Below are 18997 nucleotides of genomic sequence, written 5' to 3'. Positions count from 1 at the left end.
CAAACTGTGTTCCCTCCATTCTGTCATCTCTGTGTGTATGTGGCGGGGTGTTGGGGGAGGGGGTGTTGCTGTACATGCCGTGCTCCATCCTGCCAGCTTGGGCGGGTGTGGGGGCCCCCAGCTTTCAGCATGCACATATGTCTCTGTGTACATAGCGCAGACACAGCTTTTAACATACATACACACCATATGCACACATGCCACACACATGCTCACACATACCATATACTGAGAATCAGCATGCTGGCCATATGCATACACGCATATAGACACAGTCTATATTACATGCCTATGACTTCACTCCATATGTGTGCACATGCATAACATACACGTACCAGCCTTGGGCATGCTGTCCCCGTGTTTCTGGGCTTGGGCACAGTGCTGGAAACCGAGGGTCCCCTGTCTATCTTCCTTGCCCTGCAGCCCCCCTGGTAGGTGCTCAGTCGGATGACAGTGAGAACCAACTGTTGTCTGGGCGTTGCCTGAAGTCTTCTGGGGAAGAGGCAGGGGGATCCCAGCCCAGTGGACAGGGACACAGCTGCCCCAGGTCCCACCTGGCAGCTCCGCTCACATGGCAACGCTCTGTGAGGTCCCCCTGGACAGCACAATGTAGGCCCTGAGGGGGCAGGGGGAAGCCCATGACCGGCCATGAGCTCCCAGTGCTCCAGAGAGAGGCACCCACAGCCCCCTGGGGCCTGGAGGGTGACGGCACAGAAGGGCAGGCAGGTGGCAGAGCGCGGACGGGATGACCTTGCATCTTCCCTGATGGCCTTGAGCAAAGGTGTCCATGCCCCAGACCCTGCCCGGGAGAGTGAGACCCCAGCTTGGGGGGGGGGGGGCAGGGGCATGCTTTCATGGGGCAGGGGGTGGCTAGACCTCGAGAGGGGTACGTTCCTCCAAGGGTTGTAGGAAAGCAGCAGGGTCTCCATCTGGAAGAACTCAGGGGGACATTGGGGTGTTTTATAAGTGGGAGGAAGCTGGGGGGCTTCCCAAGCAGTCCTGGGGGGTGTGGGGCCATTCCCAGCCATCCCAGCCAGTGGCTTGGTGCCAGGTCGTGAGGGTGAGCTGCTCAGTCCTGTGATCAGCGGGAACCCCCAGGGCCACCTCAGCCAAGCTGAGGGGACCGTGGGGGGCTGAAGAGCCGACCTGGGTTGCGTGCCAGCAGGGCCAGCGCCTAGCCCCTCACCCCGTAGCCCCCCACCCCCACCTGAGCTCGCTCTCCGGCTCCCCGTGGGGCTGGTTTATGTCTCGGAAACACTTCCCTCGCTGCAGCCGGCCAGCCATTCATTTACCCACTGGCGCAGTCATTTAACATGGAACATTTGTTTGTGGCGGGCTCTGTGGAAATAAACACACAGGCGACACAGTTCCTGCTCCCGAGTCTTCATTCTTGGAAAGAAAAGAAGCGGGTTGGGGGCTGGGCAGGGCGGCTGTCTGGAAGCAGAGGAGGCATGGGCAGGAGAGGACAGGAAGGAGCGGCTACAGGAGGAGCAGGCCCCTCAGAAGCGGGCAGGAAACGGGGTCCCTGCAGATGCATCAGCCTCGCTGGTGCTGCCCCCTCGGCCCTGCCAGTCTGGGAGTCCTGGACTGAGGCTGATTTTCAGGTCCTGGCCAGACTCAGCCTGGGAAGGACGTGCCGGGAACTGTGCTAGCAACATCAGAGACTGCCGGAGACTCTCCTTGGCTCAGTTCGTCCCCTTGTCCCCTTGGGGACTCTGGCACCTATGCCCCTGGGGTGGGAACGAGGACCCTGGAGCAGAGCCAGCTGCAGGCTGGGGTCTCCCTGGGGGCTGAGCCCAGAGATGTCACAGAGATGGGGTGGGGCGGGGCTGGCTAAGGACACACCCCTGTGTGGGTGGGACCAGCTGGGCTTCCGAGGGGCTCCCCTGGGGAGGGGCAGTGACTGCAGGAACGTGGGCTGAGCCAATTCTCCCAACTCCAACTCCGTCTGACTCTGCTCCCAATCACCCCTTCCCCATTGCTTTCTTGCTCCAAACCTTCTGGAAGTGGCGGGGGAAGGGTGTCCACGGCACGAGGGTGTTTCTAATCCAGGAAGGAGGTAGGGGTCTCTGCAGTCCCCTCCCGCCTGGTGGCTTAGCTGGTCTCGGCAGAACTCCCATGCCTTTGAACCCAGCCTGCCTGCCTTTAGTGCCGCTGCTCTTGAAGAATAAATATTTTTCAGCCAAAAATCCATCTCCCCCCGGAGCATCCTGGGAAGCCCTTTCTGGTGCACATTTTTCTCTCTCTCCAGCCCTCCTCGTCACCGTCACTGCAGATGGCAAGAGAGCTGCTGGCACCACCTGCCAGCGATTGGCCAGAGTGAGGGTGCTGGGTCCGCGGGGTGGAGACAGGGGGATGCTGGCGTGGTATGGCCAGAGCAGGAGGCCTGTCCCAGGCTTGTCCAGAGCAGAGGCTGTCCTCTAGACGTCAGTGCCACGGATGCCAAAGGAAGGCGGGCAGCCCCGGGGGAGGCGAGCTGCACCCCAGAGACCCTCGATTCCTTGTCTGCTCGTGTCTCCTCACTGCAGAGGATGACTCACACAGGTTCCTGCGGGCAGGGGTGCGGCCGCACTCTCAGATGGGGATTTTGATTCTAATCATAGTAGGTCCTTGTCCGAGGGATGAGAGAAGCGATTATTTGTGAGGGGGTTTGTTTGTTCTGTTTAGGGGCCACACCTGGCAGTGTAATGGGTTACTCCTGGCTCTACACTCAGGAATTACTCCTGGAGGTGTTCAGGGAACCAGAAGGGATGCTGGGGATCGAACCCGGGTCATCTGCGTGAAGGCAAACACCCTCCCCGCTGTATATGACGCCAGCCCCAACTCCTGAAACTCTTGAGAGCTGCTAGTGGGCCAGAGGGATGTTGGTGTGTGTGTGTGTGTGTGTGTGTGTGTGTGTGTGTGTGTGTGTGTCCAAGAGAGCTTTAAGGGATTTGCTTCATGTGGCTGCAGCTGCAACAATGGTCCGGCTCCAGCTCTGTAAGCACCTTCAAGGCTACCCCAAGTCTCCCAGCACCTCGCCCTCAGCCCAGCCCCTGAACTGTCCCCTGATGGGGGATCAAGTCATTCCCCACCAAAGACTGTGCATGTGCTCACTGAACCTGAGACTTCGAGGCACCACCTCCTTCTGTCGCGAGTGATGAGTGACCAGCTGGGGTGGAAACCGCCGAGGCAGTGCAGAGAGAAGCAGCTCCCAGAGCACATGGGAGGACGGTCACCTGCAGAGCCTGGTGCTCTCAGGAAGCTCCCTCCCACTGAGCCCGGCTGCCAGCAAAGAGCACAGTACCTCTGGGCACGGGCTGGCAGCTGCCTCTCTGGAAAGGTGACCGTCCTCCCATGTGCTCTGGGAGCTGCTTCTCTCTGCACTATCTAGGCGGTTTCCACCCCAGCTGGTCACTCATCACTCGTGACAGAAGGAGGTGGGGGCCTAGGGGCCTCCTTCTTCTTCAAGCGGAAGAATAAAAGGGAATTGGAGCAGGACCAAGGGCGGAGCGGGCAGAGCTGGAATCCAGAAGCCGCAGCCACCCCCCCCCCCCTCCACCACCACCCTCCACCCTGAGTCTGCCAGACGGGTCTCTGAGCTGGGCCTGCAGGCAGAGAGCCCTGATCCTGGGGACGCATGGAGCACCAACTCTGAGAGCCTGTGTTTCTTTTATTTTTTTTTTAATTGAATCACCATGAGATACAGTTGCAAAGCTTTCATGTTTGAGTTTCGTCATACAATGATCGAATACCCATCCCTCCACCAGTGCACATCTTCCACCACCAATGTCCCCAATATCCCCTCCCCCCATCACACCCCTCCCCATGCCTCTATGGCAGATAGTTTCCCCCATACTCTCTCTCTACTTTTGGGCATTATGGTTTTCAATATAGATACTGAGAGGCTTTCAGTTTGGTCCTTTATCTGCTTTCAGCACACATCTCCCATCCCAAACAATCCCTCCAACCATCATTGACTTAGTGATCCCTTCTCTATCCTAGCTGCCTTCTCCCTCAGCTCATGAGGCAGGCTGCCAACCATGGAGCCATCTTCCTGGACCTGTCTCTACTGTCCTTGGGTGTCAGTCTCATATTATGTTATTTTATATTCCACAAATGAGTGCAGTCATTCTATGTCTGTCCCTCTTTTTCGGGGGCGTCTGTGTTTCTGCCTCACCAGCTCAGCTGACATGGCATGAAGGCGGCGTGGCTGGAGGAGCCCCCCTTGACATGTGCCCTGTGACGTTGCCTTAAGCAGGTTGAGGGTGTGTGTGTGTGTGTGTGTGTGTGTGTGTGTGTGTGTGTGTGTATGCGTCTGTTTCGGTGTTCATCTGCAGGAGCCCCCTAATGAACACCTGCCCCTGGCTCCCGAGGGCTGGGTCTCTGCCCGGCTGGCTGGCAAAGGCCGTTTACCTTCCTGGAGGAGCCAATTACACACACTGTCAGGGCCGTATCACTGGGCATCATTCACATGCATGGAGCAGAGAGACTCGATTCCCGGCTGATAACCCCAACTCCCACCCCCTCCCCAAACACACACTGCTGCTGCTGCTGAGACCAAGCTGCTATATTAGCAGAGTGTTGGGGAGACAGCTAGGGAGACCCCAGGAGTGTAATAGAATGGTCGAGAGGATGGTGCAGTGGGCCAGGGTTGTGGCTCTGTGGTGACGTCATGCCCTACCTACGTGAAAACAGGGCTCCACACACAAGATTTGTTTTTCTTTTCTTTTTAGTGAATTTTGCTTTTATTTTTTGTTTTATTAGTGAGACACCATGAAGTACAGTTGTAGACTTACAAATTTTTGCTTGGGTTTAAATTATACAATGATCAAATGCCCATCCCTACACCAGTGCCCATTTCCCACCACCACGGATCCCAGTATCCCTCCCACCCTGCCTCTGTGGCAGAGCATTCCCTTTTGTTCTCTCTCTCCTTTTGGGTGTTGTGGTTTGCAAAAGAGGCATTGAGTGGCAGTCATGTTTGGCCTATAGTCTACTTTCAGCATGCTTCTCCCATCCTGGGAGGATCCTCCCAACACCCTTTATTTGGTGTTCCCTTCTCTATCTGAGCTCCCTTTTCCCCTAGCATGTGTGGCTGGCCTCCAAGCCATGGAGCGAAATTACTGGTACTAATCTCGGCCACTCTTGGGTGTTAGTCTCCTATTTTGTTACTTTATGTTCCTCAGATGAATGCAATCTTTCTATGTCTATCCCTTTCTTTCTGACTCATTTCGCTTAACATGATACTTTCCATGTAGTACCACTTGTATGTAAACTTTATGACTTCATCTTTTCTAACAGCTACATAGTACTCTACTGTGTAAATGTACCACCATTTCTTGAACCAGTCATCTGTTCTCCGGCACTCAGGTTTTTTCCAGATTCTGGCTATTGTAAAGAGTGCTGCAATGAACAAACAAATGCAGATGTCACTTTGACTATACTTTTTTGCCTCTCTGGGATATATTCCCAGGAGTGGTATTGCTGGGTCAAATGGGAGCTCGATTTCTAATTTATTGAGAATCATCCATACTGTTTTCCAAAAGGGCTGAACCAGTCGGCATTCCCACCAGCAGTGAAGGAGGGTCCCTTTCTCGCCACATCCGCGCCAGCACCGGTTGCTTTTGTTCTTGTGAATGAAATTTGTTTTTTAAAGGAAGGGAAGAGAGGGGAAGGGATCAAGACTCCAGCATGTGTGGCGGGGGTTGGGAAGGGCAACTGGGAAACTACGAAGGTTTCCCCGATCCTGGGTCCAATGGCAGAGTCTGCTGGAAATGAGGAAAGAGAAAGTGGAGGGAGGAATGACAAGGAACAGGTGGGGGACAGGGAAGCAGTGACAGCTCAGTCCTGCCCTGTCCCCCAGCACATCAAGAGTGGCCACCACAAGAGTCAGAAATAAATGACAAACCAAAGGAGCCAGGTACAGTCTTAGTCGGTGGTGAGAAGGGTGGAGGGTATCAGTCCCTTCTTGGGTATCCAAGGAGAATGCTGCCAGGGTGGCCCCCAGCCTCCACCAGGAGGTCTGTGACCAGGCAGGACCACTGCCCTGAGCATCTGGGCACCTTCCGTCTGGTCCCATCCAGCGCCCAGAGCCCCACCATATGGTCTGTGCTTCCACGCAGCCTGGCCTGAGTGTCCACTTCATGTTTCCCACTGGCCGGGTAAGAATGGATTAAGCCCCTAGCCCCAAGCTGCCTGCCCAGAGTGTGTGGCAGGGCCTGCTCCAGGCTGAGAACAACCAAACACCATAAGCCTGCACCCTTCCCCGCTCCCGCCCTCCTCTGCAGGGTGCTTACATCTATGAAATTCTCTTGCATTTAGAAAAAGCAGCTTTGAGCTATTTGCAACGTGCTGGCTGTGTGCTCAGTATTTTAAAAATAACACTCTGGACCAGAGAGATAGTACAGTGGGTAGGGCCACGCTTGCTTTGCACACAGCTGGCCAGGGTTCACATCCCCAGCGTCATTTAGAATCCCTTGAGTACTTCCGGGAGTGAATCCTGAGCACAGAGCCAGGAGCGAGACCTGAGCATCGCTAGATGTAACCTCAATCGGCCTCTCACCACCAAAAAAGTTTTTTTTTTATTGAATCACTGTGAGATAGACCTTTACAAAGCTGTTCATGGTTAGATTTCAATCTACAGTGTTCCAACACCTATTCCTCCACCAGTGCACATTTCCCAGCACCCGTGTCCCCACGTTTCCTCTCGCTACCACCCCCCCACCAGCCTGCCTTCTCTTCTTCTTTTCTCTCTCTCTCTCTCTCTCTCTCTCTCTCTCCCTTCCTCTCTCTGTGTCTCTCTCTGTCTCTGTCTGTCTCCCTCTGTCTCTCTGTCTCTCTCTCTTTCTCTCTTTGTCCATTTCTCTGTCTCTCTGTCCCTGTCTCTCTCGCTCACTCTCTCCCCGTGTGGGCATTGTGGTTTGCAAAATTGATACTGAAAAACTTTAAAAAGGAAATAAATCTTTTCCACCAGCTCCTGTGATACCCTGGAGCTCACCAACATCCTAAGCCTCAGTATCCTCATCTTTAAAGCTTGGCAGGAGCTCAAGACACAATGAGATAAAGCCCCAGGCTCAGCCGGAGCCGCAGAGGATGGCAGGGTGGGGGTGGGGAGAGACAGCAGCCAGGGAGAAGGCAGGGGAGGGGCAGGATGCTCATCCCCATCTGCATCTGCCTACCGGGACCCCCTGCTCACTGATCCATGTTGGTTTTCTTTCCTTCTGGCGGTGTCCCACCTGCTCCCCTGCCCCCGACCCCCACCACTGACAGAAGGACCCACAGTTGGCCTGGCCCGTCCTGTGCTGCCCCCAGGGTGACCTGCCGTGTCTGCAGACAGGCTTCTCCGCCCCTCTGCGCCTCCCTGTCATCTAAGCGAGTTGGGGAAAATGGCCTCGCTGGTTCTGCGTGGAATCCAGCCTTCCCGCGGGTTCAGACCTGTGCATGCACTCCTGGAGAATTTGCTAGAAACGGTGCCCTTTGGGCTCTGTTGTCAGGACCTGCCGTCACTGCTATGCCCCCGGTTGCCCTCATCCGCCTGCATGAAGCTCTGACCTCCCTCTGCCCCTGCCACAGCAGCAGCAGCAAGAAGCCTGGGCTCTGAGGGGGGCATCAGGGATGCTGGCACAGCCGCCCCGGGCTGAGGATGACCTCATCCATGCGATGGAGTAATGAGCAGCCAATGAGCGCTCGCCCCAGGGAAATGAACAGCCAATGAGCGCTCGCCCCAGTGATAATGAGCAGCCAATGAGCGTTCCGCCTAGGTAATGATCGGCCAATGAGTGCCCGGCGCTTACTACAGCTCCCTCACAAGCCGGGCTTCTAAGACGCCCTGCTCAGCATCATTGATTCAGAGACTCCCCACGCCTCTCCCCCCTCCCCGCCACCTCGATCCACAGAAAAACAGGACACGAGGCAGACTCCCATCCCATGCCTTTCGAGAGAAAGAGAGAGAGAGAGAGAGAAGACAGAGACAGAGGAAGAGAGGGAGGGAGGAGGGAGAGAGAGAGAAGAGAGGGGGGAGAGAGAATGAAAGATAGAGAAGAGAGAGAAGGGGGGAGAGAATAAGAGAGAGAGAGAGAATATTAAATGCAAGAGTCGTTTCAAAGTGGTGCAGGTTTCATGGCAGAGGTCTGTGCATGCACCAGCGGAGCTGGAGGAAGGAGAGGGAGGGCTGGGGGCAAATACCCTGAGTGAAGCTCCGTTTGCTCTTGACCCAGCTCAGAGACAGTCTTGTCTGCCGGAGCTACTGTGTGGGGCTCCTCTGACAGGAGGCCTGGGCTCTGCATAAGGTTCTCTCGAAAGGCTTCGTTTGCAGACTTCTCATTCACCCACGTAGAGTTCCCTCTGACCAGGAGCTGCACTGACCGGCGTCCGGGTGCCTGCTCAACTTAAAGGCTGGAGTATCCCCTTGCTTCCCTGGGTTTGGGGTGTCGGCAGCTGTTATTTCTTCAGAACAAACTCTTGTTCCCCCTGCTTTACTTCGAGCAGTTCCTGTTCCTCGTTTTTGTCTTTCTGTCCGAAGTTCAGTACCTCGACTGACATCTCCTCAGAGGGGCTTGTGCCCAGTTTCCCATGGAACCATCAGGCTCACGGCCAAGTGTGGGATGAACTCACTGTCAGTGCCAACATCTCTGAGTGGCCGCAGCAGAGTGACCCAGCCCAGGGGACAGACGCAGCAGAGATGGGCTCTCCTGGGTTCCAAGGGCTGGAGAGTGGAAGCTGGGAGCTGTCCCTTGCTCTGGCCAAGTGTCCTTCCTGACTGGCAGCAACAGCCTCCTGCCTGTGACCTCCCGTGCTGGGGAGGGAGCAGGTGCTGCCCTCCATCTCCTGTGACCGAGGCCGCTTGTATGCTTGTTTGTAGCATCACTGTCGAGTCATATACCACAGGCAGACAGGCCAGAAACAGCCAATGAGACGCAGCCGTGTCTGACTCATTATGCCTCAGAGCCAGACCCCCTAGTTTCTGGAACGTTCTCTGCCCCTGTTCTGTAAAGATCCAGATTCCATTCAGAGAACTGTCCTCAGGATGTCATGCTTGTCACCTCCCAAGAGCCCTTTCTCCAGACATCACTGCAGTGGGAGACAGGACTTGAACCCGTTGATTGGGGGAGAATACTGTACTGTCCATATCAACCAACCGACACTTTTATTTCTGTGTCTTATTCGTCTTTCTCACTCCCAACAAAGAATTCTGACAGAGACCCACCAGGGTAGGGGATAGACTCAGGAAGTATGTGTGAATGTGTGAATATGTGTCCATGCACGTGCACGTGCACAAACACACACACACACACATTTTTCTGGAATCTTTTGTTTATTTTTGTTGCGAGCTTGGAGCTTGGCTGTTTAATGAGTGTGCTTGGAATAGCACAGTTGTTGTAAAGATAGTGTGTTTGCTTGGTCCTGGGATCACTGAGAAATAGCAATTCCTGTGAAGCCCCTGTCTCCATCAATGGCCCACCTGAGCACTGCTTGTTTTATGGTTATTTCAGAGCAGACTGAAGTGAATGAAGTATTGCCAATGTAAACACACGAAGTGATTTCATGCCTGGAGTCTTGGCACACTCCTTTGGATTGGCAGAGATTTTGTTTTTGTGGGAGGGGGTTGGTTCCATACCCAGTAATGCTCATGGGTTACTTCTAGCTCTGTGCTCAGAAATTACTCCTGGTGGTGCTTGCTGTGGATGGGGTGCCAGGGATCAAGCCTGGATCGGCCCCATGCAAGGCAAGCACCCTCCCCACTGTAGGATTGATTCAACCGTGGCAGAGATATTTAAGGGAGTTTATGGTAGAAATAATCATGGACCCAGGAATATGGTTACAGAAGTAGCCACGTGCCTTGCACATGAGGCCCAGGGGTTTGATCTCCAGCACCGCCTGGTCCCTGAGCACCCACAGGCATCCCCTCTCACCTGCCACGGCACCACCACACACCACCAACAACAAACATTCATCAGGGAAAGACTTTTCTTCTTTGGAAAAGCAAATGCAAACAGAAGATGGATTTTCAGTTCATCCATAAATTGTATTCCCCAGCTTCCTGACTGGCCTGGCTCTGGGCATTCCCTCCAGAGGTACTTTCTTTGGAGTTGACATAACTGCGAACAGACAGAATGTGATGGAGGGCAGAATCTCTTGAGCCATGATTCAAAATGAATTGCTCCAACCTTCACTTCATCCCTGGGCTCCTTTTTTTTTCTTCACCCTTAGTGGGGTTGATACTAGTACCCTCTCATGGAGTTGTGATGAAGATTAAAGATGGTGGTGACATTTCTAGAGAGCCTAGAACAGAGACACATGGAGCAAATGACCTTTAAAGATATGATGGGGAAAGGATGGATGGATGGATGGATGGATGGATGGATGGATGGGCGGGTAGGTAGATGGGTGGGTAATGGATGGATTCTTTTTTTTAAGGAAATTTGTCTTCCTGTCAGTTCATGATTAAATGCTCTGTGTGGGGAAGGTAAGTCCCAGAGTTTCCCAGTCCTGCGGGGTGAGTACCACCCTGACAGGCATACCTCTGAGACAATCGGGCTGATAGCCCTACAGGTGGCTACTTGTTCATCAGGTGTCTTACACCTTTGGGTGTTTTAAAATTCATTTGCAGGGGCCAGAGCAATAGTCCAGTGGGGAGGGCGTTTGCCTTGGCCAACCTGGGTTCGATCCCCAGCACCACCAGGAGTGATTCCTGAGTACAGAGCCAGGAGTAACCCCTGAGCATTGCCAGGTGTGTGACCCAAAGAACCAAGAAAGAAAGAAAGAAAGAAAGAAAGAAAGAAAGAAAGAAAGAAAGAAAGAAAGAGAGAGAGAGAGAGAGAGAGAGAGAAAGAAAGAAAGAAAGAAAGAAAGAAAGAAAGAAAGAAAGAAAGAAAGAAAAGAAAGCTCATTTGCATTGGTATATTTGTATTTAAAATTTCACCCAGGTTGCCTGCTGGTGGGGAAAGTACTTACTCTTTCCCCTTCTCGTTCTCCCTCAGCCCAAGCTTTTAGCCAAGGAGCTGCTTGACCTCGTGGCGTCTCACTTCAACCTGAAGGAAAAGGAGTACTTTGGAATCGCCTTCACGGACGAGACGTAAGTGCTGCCCAGAGCACATGGGGACAATGCTGGACCCAGAAGTGTCCCTGGCCCAGTGGTCAGCCACAGCCGCTTGGGGTCAGCCCCGGCTCATCTGTGACTTCAGAGAACACTGATGCGTATAATTAGGGCGATGCTAAACGCATCACTTACGGGGCAAACTAGACCGGAACATCAGGCGGGTTTAGGACAAGGCTTTCTGGGGAAGGCTCTGCGCTCGCGCGCGCACACACACACACACACACACACACACACACACACACACACACACACCACATTCAACCAGTGCCTCGAGGAGGCAGGCTGGGTCAGGTGGGGAGGAGTCCGTGTTCTGAACTGGAATGTTTCCTTAAGAGTGTATTTGTCTGAGTGTGTTAAATGAAAACTCTGGAAATCAAGTTTTCCTCTTCAGTGTTGGGAATAACAATAACAGGAAGTGACTGTGGTGATGGACTCAAAAATGAACTCCTTTAGGCAGTTTGACGGCCTAAACCGAAGGCGGATGCAGAGATAAACCCAGACTCTCCTCCAACGCTCACCACGCTCACTCCCCTTGGCTCTCAGCTTCTGTTTCACACACAGAGGGTGAGGAACTCCTTTTCTGCAGTTTCAGTGTCCCTCATATTGGGCGGTTCCCAAGAGAGTTCGGGGAACACCTTCGGCAATTCTAGATAAGAATCAGCTGTTGTAAGAAAGCGTTCCATCATTTCCTTTACTCTGTGTTTGCATGTGCACACGTACATGCACACACGTGCACACACACATGATCTCCAGATCCTTTGCAGACCAAAGGAGGTTTTTCTAAAACCCTGAGTGGCTGGACAAGGCTTTCTGGGGGAGGCTCTGCACACACACACATGCACGCATACACACACACAATCATGCAGACACACACTCACGCAGACACACACGTGCATGCGAACACACACACACACACACACACACATCCAGAGCCATCGAGGCAGGCTGGACAAGGTGGGGAGGGGTCCATGTCAGGCAGTGTGGGGTAGTGGTCTGTGCCTGTTTTCTCTCTCTCCCCTGGGAGATGCTCCAGGGAGGAGACTCCAGCTGGAATGGGGGACCCCTGGGAGCGGGTGTGGTCTGGGGGGTGCCTGTGCTGGCACAATCCCATCTCTCTGGAGAGCAGGAAGCTCAAGGTGGGCCAGTGTAAAAAGAGGAGAGGTTCTAGAAGAACCCGCTGTGTCTGCAGGTGGCGCTGAGGAGCAGACAGAACACAGGGGTGGGCTTCCGAGGGGCGTGGGCGCAGAGCTGGGGTGGTCCTGACCGGTCGCCATCCCGCCCCATGCCTGCTCTGCCCTTTCTCCCGGAGTCACCACAGCCGCCTGTGCTTGGCAGGCATCTTGCACTAATTAGGAGGAAGCCACACGTGCCAATTAGCCATCGTCTTTCTGATTAATTCCCCTCTCCTGGCTCCGGCTCCGTCTCCGGCAGGAGCCCCTGAACCCGCTAAGCCCCCAATTAGATGCTCCCCTTTTGAGTAAGAAATCTATGGGTTCCTGACCCTCACCCCCCGCGGGACTCTGGCCCCCTCTCCAGGAGGGAGGAGCACAGGGGAGCAGCCAGGGACAGACTCTGCTGCTCTCCCACCCGCCAGAAAAGCATGCGTGTGTGCAGGTGTGTACATAAGCCTGCCTGGGGGCGGCAAATCGCCCACACACCCGAGCGTTTGCTTGGGGCCATGAGCGTGCATGCACATGAGTGTGTGGAACATGTGCACAAGAGTGTGCATGTGCCCAGGGGAAGCACCCGTACCCTGAGCAAGGCCAGGGGTGGGGGTGGCCGGGCTGTGGGTCTCTGTGCCCGGGCGAGGCCCCGTCTGGCCCATGTCAGGATGCGCGGGTGGGTTTCTCCAGCCGCCGTCTGAGTGGCGGGCAGCTAGTGGGCAGGAATCGCAGCTGTGGAGGTTCCTAAAAAAGATCTGAGTGATGGGGCCTGAGTCAGGCAGGAAACAGCGAATGGCAGAGGCCAGAGGAAATGGTGGGGGCAGGGGCGGGGATGGACAGCGGGCCCCAGAGACCAGAGCCAGGAGACAGAAACAAAGAGCCAAGCGAGGCCGTGACTCAGGCCATCGTCAACTGGGCCAGGGGACACCTGTGCCGCTTGGCCAGCTCCTCTCCTAGTGGCCGGGGGCGGGAGGAAGTGGCACCCATCATGGTCAGGCCAGGCCTCTGCCAGGAAGTGTCAGCATTTGTTTTGTCCTTCTCCCCAGCTTTGGTCGGGCACAGCCGGCTGTGAGCAGGGCCTTGTCATCGCCGTGACTCCGCACTGCACCTGTGCTCTGTGACCTGCATGCATGTTGGCATGAGGGAGCATAAGAGACTTTTTAGTCCACGCGGCTGCTGTGGAAATGCTGCCCATTGTCAGCTAAGAGCAGAGCAGCAAAAGTTGTTTCCTTGCCTCCAGCTCATGGTAGAGCACCCCCCGCCCCCATAAAGGCCCGTTTCCTGAGGCCGCCAAAGCAGACCAATCCTTGGAAATGTTCTCAGGCGTCCCAGACTGGCCCAGCCGGCCCAGCTCTTGCTTGTTGCTGCTGGTGCTTTGGAGGCTCTGCCCTGGCCCCGGGGAAGGCCTGCCTGAAGCAGAATGTAGGTGGCAAATTGGCAGTTACTAGAAGTTTCTCTCACACCTTAAGTCGTATCCGTTCATTAGATGCCTACATTCTTGGTGTGGGACTTTCTGTCCCAAGAAGTTCAGCATTGTGTCCTGGCTTAGTGTTAACAGAGTTAGTGTTATTCTTTCCCCCATCCTGTTTTACGGGATTCATCTGGTGGTGCTCGGGGGCTGCTCCTGACTCTGGCTCAGGGGTTACTCCCAGCTCCCAGGATCCACCCTAGGCCCCCCCACCGCACTCAGCCTCTCTCTGGCCTAATACTGTACTTCATTGTGTTGTGGGTCACACCCAGAAGTGCTCAGGGCTGACTCCTGGCTCTGCACTCAGGAGTTACTCCTGGCGGTGCTCAGGGAACAATATGGGGTGCCAGGGATCAAATTTGGGTCGCAGCATGCAAGGCAAGTCTTAGCCACTGTACCATCTCTCAGGTCCCTCCTCCCCCCAATATTGTACTACTTAAACATCGGTTTTTAGTCTTTTATTTTGAAATAGACATTTAGAAGAGTTGCAAAGATAGTTAATGTCTTATAGACCATGTGCTGATTTCTCAGAACTAAGATTCAGCCATTGGTCTGAATGAAACTTTCCCCAAATTTTCTCCAGGTTCTCCATAGCCGGTATTTTGGTGTCAGGATTCAATGGCATGTGGTCACCCCTCAGAATCCTTTTGCAGGGGTCACTCCCCATGCTCCCCAGCCCAGAGGTGCCGGCCTACCTTTGTTTGTGCGCTCTTTCATCATTCAAAACTCTGCCCTGCTAAGAAGAGGTACAGTTGATCATCTGGGTGGGAGTCATCTGGGTGGGGTGATGTATGCAGTGACATTTTGGTAGCCTCTAAAGTATTCAGAAGCAAACTCTAAATTTGATGCAAAGATAATTATGGAGGCCAGTAATACAACACATACTTTGCATGAATAAGGCTCTGGATTCTATCTCCCAGCATTCAACAAAAAGTGTTTGAAATGATTTGGGGGGGCAGTGAGAGGTGGTTTGGGACATACCCAGGGATGCTCAGGGGTACACCTGGCTCTGTACTCAGGAAGTCATCCTGCCGGAGTTTGAGAGACCATAAGGAATGCCAGGGATCGAACCCAGGTCAGCTGCATGCAACTTGGGCCAAATGCATGCAAGACAAGCACCCTACCCACTGTACCATCTCTTCAGCCCCCAAAATGATATTTTAAAAAATTTTAATACTTAAAAGTATGTTTAAATTTATTTTAATTTTAATTTTTAAAATTTGGGCCCAGGGGCTACTCCTGGTAGTTTTGTGGCGAGTGGGCCAGATGAATGAATGCTAGCACCAAGGATACAGTGCTGAGGGGGCCCCGGGACCCCCCGCCCGTGCTATCCCGGGGCCTTGTGATGCCAGGGAACAAACCACACTTGGGTGCCCCCATGCGCCCTAATGCCTAAGCTGCCTTCTTGCCCCCTTAATTCAATTTATCTTTTCTGTGATTTACATCCTGGATGCACTCTGAGCTCATCTCAGACTCTATTAACAGACTCCCCCCAGAATCCTGATTTCAGTGGTCTGGGTATGACGTGAGTTTGAGGGTCAGTCTGGTGTGGCCTGGAGCTGGTGGCCAATGGGCTGACTGACTCCAGGAAGACTGGGCTCCGGGTCATGGTCACCGAAGGCTCCCAGCCCTCAGGACTCATCAGAGATGACAGCGCTGAGCACCTCCTGCTCCCTGACTTCCCACAGGAAAGCCCCCCAAGCCCCCCCAGACATCGCTAAGAGTGGCTACCTCTTGCTCTGGCTGTCTGCAGCACCCGTTCCGTGTGCAGCGAGAGAGCCTCCGTCAAAGGCAGGGTCCCTTCTGTCCTGGTGACCAGGAAGTGACCTCCGGAAACAAACCATCCATACCACCCCACACACCGCCCTGAGACCCTAGGAGCTTCTCCTACTCCAACAAAACCCTTCTCGACACCTCCTGGACACTTGAACCCAGAGTCCACTTGTACCATCGGTAGCTGCCAAAAGCCATTGATTAGATAAATGCATCCAATTTCTGTGGCCCGGGAGCTATTGCATATATTCCTGACCCAGCCATTTGACTTAGCGCTGCCATCAAGCCAATGAGTGTGATCTCACTTCAGCTTTAAAGACGGTCATCAGTCAAGCCGGAGCACAAACCCTCCCAGTATCTGCCGGGTCTTTTTCTTTGGGGCTTCATTATTGCCAAATGCACAGATGTGAATTCTCAAATGAAAAATCAATGAGAATAATGGAGGCCAAGCTATCCGGCATCATTTAGTGGAAGCATAGAAAGAAAAGACTCCCTCCGCCCCTCCCGCCCACCTTGTATTCCTTCTTTTCTCCCAGGGGCTTTGACTTCAGAGGAGAAGAGGGTCATGAGACGGGGTCTGGATGAGGAAATGGGAAGTCTGGTGTGGGGAGGGAACACGGATCCTTCCTCAGTGGATCTGTCTCTGGCCAGTGGCTGGTCTGAATCTCATTGGATTCTATATGTTTCAGATGTCCACTAATGAACATGCCAAAATCCAGTCCCTGTTCTCTGAAACTCTGCCATGATTTATTTATCCTGCCCCTTGTTGATAAACAGTGGGCTTATGAGGATTCTTGGTGTTAGTTTTTCCACACTCATTCTTAAAAATGAAAGTCAAGCACAAAGAGATCATTAAACTTAGGAAAATCGGTAGTTTTGGGTATCAGTAAGTGTCAGGCTTACAATAATTTGGGCTAGGTTCCCCCTAGCGGCTCGGTGGCTGCCATCTTCCTGAGGCCATTCGACAGTCAGGTATGGGCCAGCAGTGATGAGACACTCGGGGCCTCATGGGATAGGGGTGGAGCCGGCCCTTGTCCTCTCCCCGCACAACCAGACCCTGAGTCACCACCCACAAATGGCCTCTCCAGCTAACTGATTAAGCTGCTTAACAGCCATGATCCCAGAGACACACAAACAAATCTCAGAACCCAGTGGCTTTTGGCAGAAATCCCTCCAGATTTAATTATTAAAAATTCAGAATTCCATAATTGTGCAGCCACCATTGCATCCCCATGGCATCATATGCTATTTATAATCTGCAATAGAAAACAAATTATCTAATGTTGGCTTTTTGGCAGGTCTGAGTGTTGGGGGGAAATCCCAAATAATAATGGTGGGTCCGGTATTGAAATATTGAATGTAATCAAAGTAGAGAGAGAGAGTAATGTGGAAATCATCTGCTACACAGTTAGGGGGAGGGTGTGGGATGGGAGTATACAGGGGTTTTTGGTGGTAGAAAGTGTGCACTGGTGAAGGGATGGGTGTTTCATCATTGTATGACCAAGACTAAAACCCGAAAGCTTTGTAACTGTTCTCATGCTGATTCGATAAATAAATTTAAAAAAAAAAAAAGAATTTGGGCTAGAGTCAGTATTAGGGATTGTGTAGGTCTTAAGTCTTGCTGTATTCCAAGATCAAAAGGAAAGTGAAATATTTGCCATTGTTAACTTTGGCCTAATGAGTAGGTTCGTGCTTCTGCTAGGAGCGGGCTTATAATTATAGAATCAGACTTGGGCTAGGGTGGGGGTTAGGTTTCTGGAGGTTTTAAGTGTTTGCTTTTCCTTGTAAATTCTTTTAAAAAGTATTTTTTAAAAATTTAAGTGTAGAGACATCATGAAATTTTTAGGAAAATTGGTAATTTTTGGCATCAGTACGTGTTAGGCTAACTAGGAATTTTGGCTAGGGTTAGGGTTAGGGATGTGTAGAGTTTAGCTGTGGAGTATTGCTGTCTTCCGAGATCAAAAGGAAAGTGAAGTATTCTGTGATTGTTAAATTTGCACTAATTGGCAGGTTTATACCTCTGCTTGGGCCAGGCTTCATATAATGATAGGTCTGCCTCAAGCTAGGGTTAGGGTTAAGTTTCTGGATGTTTTAAGTGTTACCTTTTCCTATTGAAGAATGAAGATAGAAAAGGCTAAGTGTGGAGAGATTATTAAATTTAGGAAAATTGAGAGTATTTGGCATCAGTAAATGTCAGGCTTACTATGGGTTAGGGGTAGAATTTGGGCTAAAGTTAGGATTTGGGATGTGTAGGGTTTAGGTGTGAAGTCTTGCTGTGTTCAAAGATCAAAGGGGACATGAAGTATTGGAGGATTGTTAAATTTGGCCTAATTGGTACATTGATGCTTATGCTCAGGTCAGGCTAATTACGGTAGATTGTGGTAGGTCCAAAGTAGGATTAGGGTTAGATTCTGGAGGTTTTAGGAGTTCGTGTGTGTGTGTGTGTGTGTGTGTGTGTGTGTGTGTGTGTGTGTGTGTGCTCATTCTTAAAAAGTTAACTGTAGAGAGAGATCATTAAATTTGGAAAATTGGTAATTTTTGACTTCCATTGACATCAGGCTTATTTTGGGTTAGGGTTAGGATTAGGGATTGTGCAGATTTTGGATGGTAAGTATGCATGTCTTTCAAGATCAAAAGGGAAGTGAAGTATTGAGTTAAGTTTGCACTAATGGGTAGAGTTATGCCTCTGCTTAGGTCAGGCTTATATAATGATAGGATTTGCCTCAAGCTAGGGTTGGGGTTAGATTTCTGGAGGTTTTTGGTGCCTGCATCTTCTGTGTCCATTCTTATAAATAAATGTTTAAGTATGGAAAGATCATTAAATTTAGATAAATTGGTAGTTTATGGCATCAATAATGATCAGGCTTACTATGGGTTAGGGTTAGAGTTCAGCTAGGGTTAGTGTGAGGGTTTTGTAGGGTTAAAGTGTTAAGTATTGTTGTGTTCCAAGATAAATATGGGAGTGAATTATTGGGAAATTGTCAAATTTGGAATAATTGATTGATTTAAGGCCATGCTAGGGTCAGGCCTATTATATGATAATGTTAGTCTCTGGATAGTGTTAGGGTTAGCTTTCCAGAGGTTTTAGTTGTTAGTTTTTTCTGTGTTAATTGTTAAAAATGAAAGGGGCCAGAGAGATAGTAGGCAGATAGGGTGCTTGCCTTGCACACTGCCAAGCCGAGTTCCATCCCCGGCATCCCATATGGTCCTCTGAGCACTGCCAAAATGGATGCCTGAGTGCGAAACTGGGAGTGACCCCTGAGCATCACAGGTGTGGCCCTCCCCCTCAAAAACTAGAAAGTTAAGTGTGGTGAAGGGACAGGTGTTGAAACTTTAAATTTTAGGGCTTTTGGCATCATACCCGGCAATGCTCAGGGGTTACTCCTGGCTCTGCACTCAGGAATTAGTCCTGGCATTGCTTGGGGGACTATGTGGGATGCCAGGGATTGAACCCAGGTCAGCCGCATGTAAAGCAAATGCCCTACCCACAGTACTATTCTCCAGCCCCAAGGG

General features: G+C 52.1%; 1 protein-coding gene across 7 annotated transcripts in view; it reads left to right on the top strand.

Annotated features, from left to right (window-relative positions):
- Positions 1-18997, top strand: part of FRMD4A (FERM domain containing 4A) — a 355455-nt gene that overhangs the window by 251652 nt on the left and 84806 nt on the right. For all 7 annotated transcript variants that reach the window (XM_056114614.1, XM_056114610.1, XM_056114613.1 and 4 more), the window contains exon 3: positions 10962-11056. In XM_056114614.1, the coding sequence (XP_055970589.1) occupies positions 10962-11056 (95 nt within the window). The remainder of the gene's footprint in view (positions 1-10961; positions 11057-18997) is intronic.

Source organism: Sorex fumeus, unplaced genomic scaffold (assembly GCF_029834395.1).
Source record: "Sorex fumeus unplaced genomic scaffold, SorFum_2.1 ptg000026l, whole genome shotgun sequence".
Lineage (NCBI taxonomy): Eukaryota > Metazoa > Chordata > Mammalia > Eulipotyphla > Soricidae > Sorex > Sorex fumeus.
Note: the sequence above shows the minus strand (reverse complement) of the source record. Positions and strands in the feature narration are given on the sequence as shown.